Consider the following 5,979-nt stretch of genomic DNA (forward strand, 5'->3'; position numbering starts at 1 on the left):
AGAACAATTAAATCAAAGACATTATTCTTTAACAAATTGTCATTTTATTTTTTTTAATCCATTGTTCAAAAGAGCATCAAATTAAAAATCACAAAATCTTTAAATAATTTCACATTTCTAACATTGTTTTTATCCATTTCATTTCTATTAATTATATTTATTTCAAAAAATGTACATATACTTTACTGAATTTAATTGTACTAATTTTTATTATTATTATTATTATTATTTTAACAATGTATTAGTAATGAATGTAATGAAATGCGATTAAATTAGGCTTTTGCTTTGGTTGATGTGACTTAAATGTACTCAGATTGACTCATTCTTCATGACCGTGTGTTCCAGGTGCATCCTGACTTTCCTCCTCAGGTTTCTTCTTTCTTTCTCATTTTTCTTCATCTCATTCTTCTCCGAGAGCCAATCAGCGCTCGCGTACCTGCAGGAAGTTTGACCCGTTAGCTATTCTCCTCCCTCATAAAACATCATCAGCTCCCTCACTAGTGACCTCCCGCTCTCGCTCATCGCGACCTGACAAACTGCATGGAAGCAGAAGTCCATCAGACGCGCTGACATCAGAAGCTCTCTCCTCCAGCCATGCAGTTCCAGCACTCGCACGCGCCTCTCTATGCGCCGACGCCCGCGCCGCCCGTCCACCCGACACCCTTCTACATCGAGGACATTCTGGGCAGAAACACGTCCGCGTCCGGCCCGATCGCACCCACGCCGACCCTGCCGTCCCCGAACTCGTCCTTCACCAGCCTGATCCCGTCTTACCGGACCCCGATCTACGAGCCCACGCCGATACACCCGGTTCTGTCCCAGCACGCGCTCGCGGCCACCTACGCGTCCATCTACCCGTTCCAGAGAGACTTTACGCACGCGCTGATCCGCCACGACCCATTGGGTGAGACTCCACTCATTTCTGTCACGTTCTGATCTAAATCTGAGCTGCTGAACAGCAACACTTTGTTGTTAAATTACTGCTTAATGACGCGCTCTCAGAAAAAAAAAGTACAAATGCTCTGTCGCTGCGGCGGCACCTTTACAAAAGTTACACTTTTGTTACTTTTGTAACTTTTTACCTCTAAAGGCTGAATATTAGTAGCTGAAAGATAAGTGTCCAAATGGTACATATCAGTAGCATTTTTGTAACTTTTGTAACTTTTTTTGTAACGTTCGTAACTTTTTACCTCTAAAGACTGAACATTAGTAGTTCAAAGCTACAGATAAGTGTCTAAAATGTGTCCAAATGGTACATATTAGTACAATTTTTGTCACTTTTGTAACTTTTTACCTCTGAAGGCTGAATATTGGTAGCTTAAATCTACACAAAGTGTCATATTAGAAGTTTTTTTGTAACGTTTGTAACGTTTTACCTCTGAAGGCTGCATATTAGTAGGTTTAACACAAGTGTCTAAATGGTACATATAGTAGCTGTGGCGGTACCTTTTCAGAAGTTACACTTTTGTAACTTTTTACCTCTAACTGTTGCATATTAGTAGCTTAAAGCTACATATAGTTGTCTAAAATGTGTCCAAATTGTACATATTAGTGCCTTTTTTTAGATTTTGTTACTTTTTTTGTAACGTTTGTAAATTTCTACCTCTAACGGCTGAATATTAGTAGTTTAAAGCTACAGATAAGTGTCTAAAATGTGTCCAAATGGCACATAATAGTATCATTTTTGTAACTTTTGTAACTTTTTGGTAACGTTTGTAACTTTTTACCTCTAAAGGCTGAGTATTAGTAGCTGTGGCGGTACCTCTTCAGAAGTTACACTTTTGTTACTTTTGTAACTTTTTTCCTCTAACGGTTGCATATTAGTAGCTAAAAGCTACAATTAAGTGTCTAAAAATGTATCTATATTAGTAGCTTTTGAAAGAATACTGCTGTAGTGAGATATTTTGTACCTTTTTTTCTGAGACACCTGCTTTGGAATAAATCCACATCAACTGAATCTGGTCAAAAATCTGGTTTATTCAAGTCATAATGATTTAACATCACTGAGTCTACCTGAAGGCATTCATGTATATGCACAAAACTCTTTTGCATGGTTTAAATCAGACAGAAATCAGTGTGCGTAAAATGAAACCGAAGTTCGAGGTTTTTTGAAATGGTGTCTAAAAGTTGGTGTGATTTGGCCATGGAAAGCTGAGCTTCATGAGGTCTGTTTACCAACAGCTCATGTGGTTAATAATATCAACCAGACTGACCCGAAGAGGAAGCTGTTCTTGATTTCGAAACTGCAGTTCAAAGCGCATAATAGTGTGACCCTGCTGCTGCTGCTGCTGCTGCTGCTGCTGTTATAAACGCCTGAATTCGGATCGTGCTCCAGCTGTTGGGCTCTCAGGAAGTGTGTTGGCTGAGGAAGACTCCGCTGATCTTCCTCGCCTGTTGTCGGTCTGAGGTTCAAACTGCCTGTGCTCAGCAAGCTCTGACCCTTTCCGTTCATTCCGGAAATCTTGAGCTCTCGATAGGAGTAAATGTGCTTTCAGAAGCTGTGAGATGTTTTCCTGGAGCAGGACTCGTGCACGCTGCTGATTATTTTATCCACATCCTCAATACACACATATTCAGGAAACACTCGACTTCTGATAGCCGGGATCCGTTTTTTTACGGATTGTTCGTTTCCTTTCATTGGGCTGAACCTTTTAACTGCTAAAACAACTCCACACACACCCCACGGAACTCAATAACGACTTTACGCACGCCTGAAATATCTCACGCTTTTTAAAACAAAACAAATGCATACAAATTTATGATCAGTTTTATTATCGCAAATATGAATTGTATTAATATAGGCTGTACTAAACAGATGATATAGTATTTAAATACTATATAAATATTTAATATATATTCATATTTTAATTGATTAAGGTTTTTTTACACCATTTGAATTTCAAGAAAATATTTGTATTAATTTCAAGGCTAACTGACAATATAATTAACTCGTGTTGTAGACAATATATATATATTTTTATTTTTCTTCAAATGTCACACATGTAAATGTATTTTCTTGGGTTAAATTATATGACGGACAAAATATATTTAAATTTAATTTATTTTCATAATATTTTATTTTATAATATATTTTTAAAATATATATTTTTAAAAAATGTCCAAAAATAAATGGGTAAAAAGTATATTAGAGCCTACCTTATACATAATACGTTAAAAAAAAAAACTTTTTTATATAATACGTAATAAATAAATATATATATATATATATATATATATATATATATATATATATATATATATAGTATTTTGTATATATTTAATGCTATATTACATTATATAACATTAAAATGACATTATATAACATTAAAATGTTATATAAAAAATATAAAAAAATTATGCAAATAAACTCTTCATTTATATATACAAAAAACAACTTGTGTTAGTTAGCTGTATTTTTTAGTCATTTTTACTTAATCAAAGTAACCCAGCTGCAGTTTGATTGACATTTTCATGCACAATGAAAAAAACATGGTTTCTGAAAATTGTTGAAATCGATCTGTTTTTGCAAAAATATTTAATATATATATATATATATATATATATATAAACAGCGCAAAAACGAAATAAAAACAACATTTCTTTCATTATTAAAATACAATTTATTATTAAATGATTATTTACGCTGTATATTAATTTGACTTAAAATGCATCTTAAAAGAAGAAAGGTTATATTTAAAATATTTTAATAGGCTAGCTTTTATTTCCTGAATATTAAATTCAAAATCTTTTTTTTTTTAACTCAAACAAAAAAAACGATACATTTGTCAAAAACGATTATTTAAAAAACGTTTTGTGTCTAAAGGTTTCAGCACGTGTGTGAACGTGATTAATGGTGTTTTCAGACGGGATGAATCTTAGTTTCCTATGTGTTTGTGAGGGGATTGGACGGATGTTCACCCCATTCACCAGATTAACCAACAGGAAACACATTGACGGATATTTTGCCATAGTCCTTCTGCTCATAAACTCCAACTTTCAGCGGATGTTCGAGCTGACAGACAGACAGATTCCGACAAACCAAACACGTTCACCATCATTATGAAGATTTTTCACATGCGCATGTATTCTTTATGATGATTACAGACTAATGTGCTTTATATATATGTGTGTGTGTGTGTTTCCAGGTAAACCTCTGCTGTGGACGCCGTTCATCCAGCGGCCGCTGCACAAGAGGAAAGGCGGACAGGTTCGATTCTCCAACGATCAGACCATCGAGCTGGAGAAGAAGTTCGAGACGCAGAAATATCTGTCTCCTCCTGAGAGAAAGAGACTCGCCAAGATGCTGCAGCTCAGCGAGAGACAGGCGAGTACAACCCGACAACTTTCACGTCTTTATTCAACATAAAACAATCAAACATGTTTGGGCTGAGTTTTATTTTTAATATCTTCATCTGCAGGTCAAAACGTGGTTCCAGAACCGTCGGGCGAAATGGAGGCGACTGAAACAGGTGAGAATCGAACACTTTCTAATTTCTGCTTTTAAACAGCAGTCAGAGTTTATTTTATTATTGGGATAAGTTGTATGCGTTATCATAATTATCCTAAAATATAATCAGAATGTCTGACGTTTCGTCTGAACCTTTATTGCAAACAAAAACAACCATCATAAAACGAAAAAAGCGTGGTACAAATTTATGTGTTTTCCCATGTAATCGTAAGAAAAATAATATTTTTTGGTCGTAATATTTTAATTTCTTTTATTATATTGTAAAATATATTTAAATTTCAATTTATTTTCATAACATATTTTATTTTATAATATATTTTTAAAAAATAAATGGGTAGAAAGTATATTATATACATTATATAACATTAAAATTAGAAATTTTATATAAAAAATAATGAAATGTTTTTATGCAAATAAACTCTTCATGTATATATACACACAAAATAACAAAAAAAATAATACAGCTAACTAACACAATAAAACACAATAAAAACATGATAATATAATTTAAAAAACATGATTTTTGAACATTTTGAAAAATAAACTCGTTTTTCATGTCATTTTATGTTATCATGTTTTATTGTGTTAGTTAGCTGTATTTTTTAGTTATTTTTACGCACAATGAGTTTTGTTTGAACCTTTATTGCAACAAAAAACAACTATTGTAAAACAAAAAAAAGCGTGGTACGAATTTATGTATCAGGGATTTCCATTTTTAAACTACAAGAAAAATAATATTTTATTGTCTTGATATTTTACTTTCTTTTATTATATTTAAAAAATATATTTTTCGAAGTTGAAATAAATATATATTAGGCCTACTGGAGCTTGGTTTTTACAAGAAAACGGTATTTTGGTTATTTTTTAATTGAAACGTTTGACGTTTAATGTAATGTTACTTGGCGTTTCTTTGCGATTATTGTGGAATTTACTCGTTTTTGATCGTTTTTGAACTCTTTATAACAGCGCAATTTATACGAAAAATAAATTCTTTCTTATTTTAATGCGGTAAAATAATTGCAAGAGATAGGGCTGTACCATATTATCTAATTTCGTGAATATTCAATTCTAAATCGTAACTATTTTAGAATATAATGTTAATAAATATATAATTAGAATTATACATTTATAATTAGATTTAGAAAATCTCATTAATATTTATCACCTCTATTTAAACGAAATAATAATTAGAAGATATAAATTCACAATTAAATGAACGCAGGTATGAGGCTAAATAAATAAATCATAATTAAATAAAACGAAGCAAAATTTATACGAAAAATAAATACAAGATAAAAAAATAAATATAATCCTTTCTTATTTTAATGCGGTAAAATATGTGCACGAGAAAGGACTGTATTTTCTACTCTTAAACTAGTTGTTAATTATTATCTAATTCCCTAAATATTCAATTCTAAATCGAAACAATATTTTAGAATATAATATTAACATATTTAGAATTTTTTTAGTAATTCTCTTTAATATTTATCTCCTCTATTTAAACGAAATAA

At 32.0% G+C, this 5,979-nt stretch overlaps 1 protein-coding gene across 1 annotated transcript; it reads left to right on the forward strand.

Moving 5' to 3' along the window:
- The first annotated feature begins 521 nt into the window (after positions 1-521).
- Positions 522-4,664, forward strand: hhex (hematopoietically expressed homeobox). The gene is made up of 3 exons (XM_073828775.1): positions 522-904; positions 4,146-4,324; positions 4,419-4,664. Exons 1-3 carry the CDS (start codon positions 595-597, stop codon positions 4,536-4,538), a joined length of 609 nt encoding a protein of 202 aa, XP_073684876.1. The 5' UTR covers positions 522-594; the 3' UTR covers positions 4,539-4,664.
- The last annotated feature ends 1,315 nt before the right edge of the window (positions 4,665-5,979 follow it).

Source organism: Garra rufa, chromosome 22, assembly GCF_049309525.1.
Source record: "Garra rufa chromosome 22, GarRuf1.0, whole genome shotgun sequence".
Lineage (NCBI taxonomy): Eukaryota > Metazoa > Chordata > Actinopteri > Cypriniformes > Cyprinidae > Garra > Garra rufa.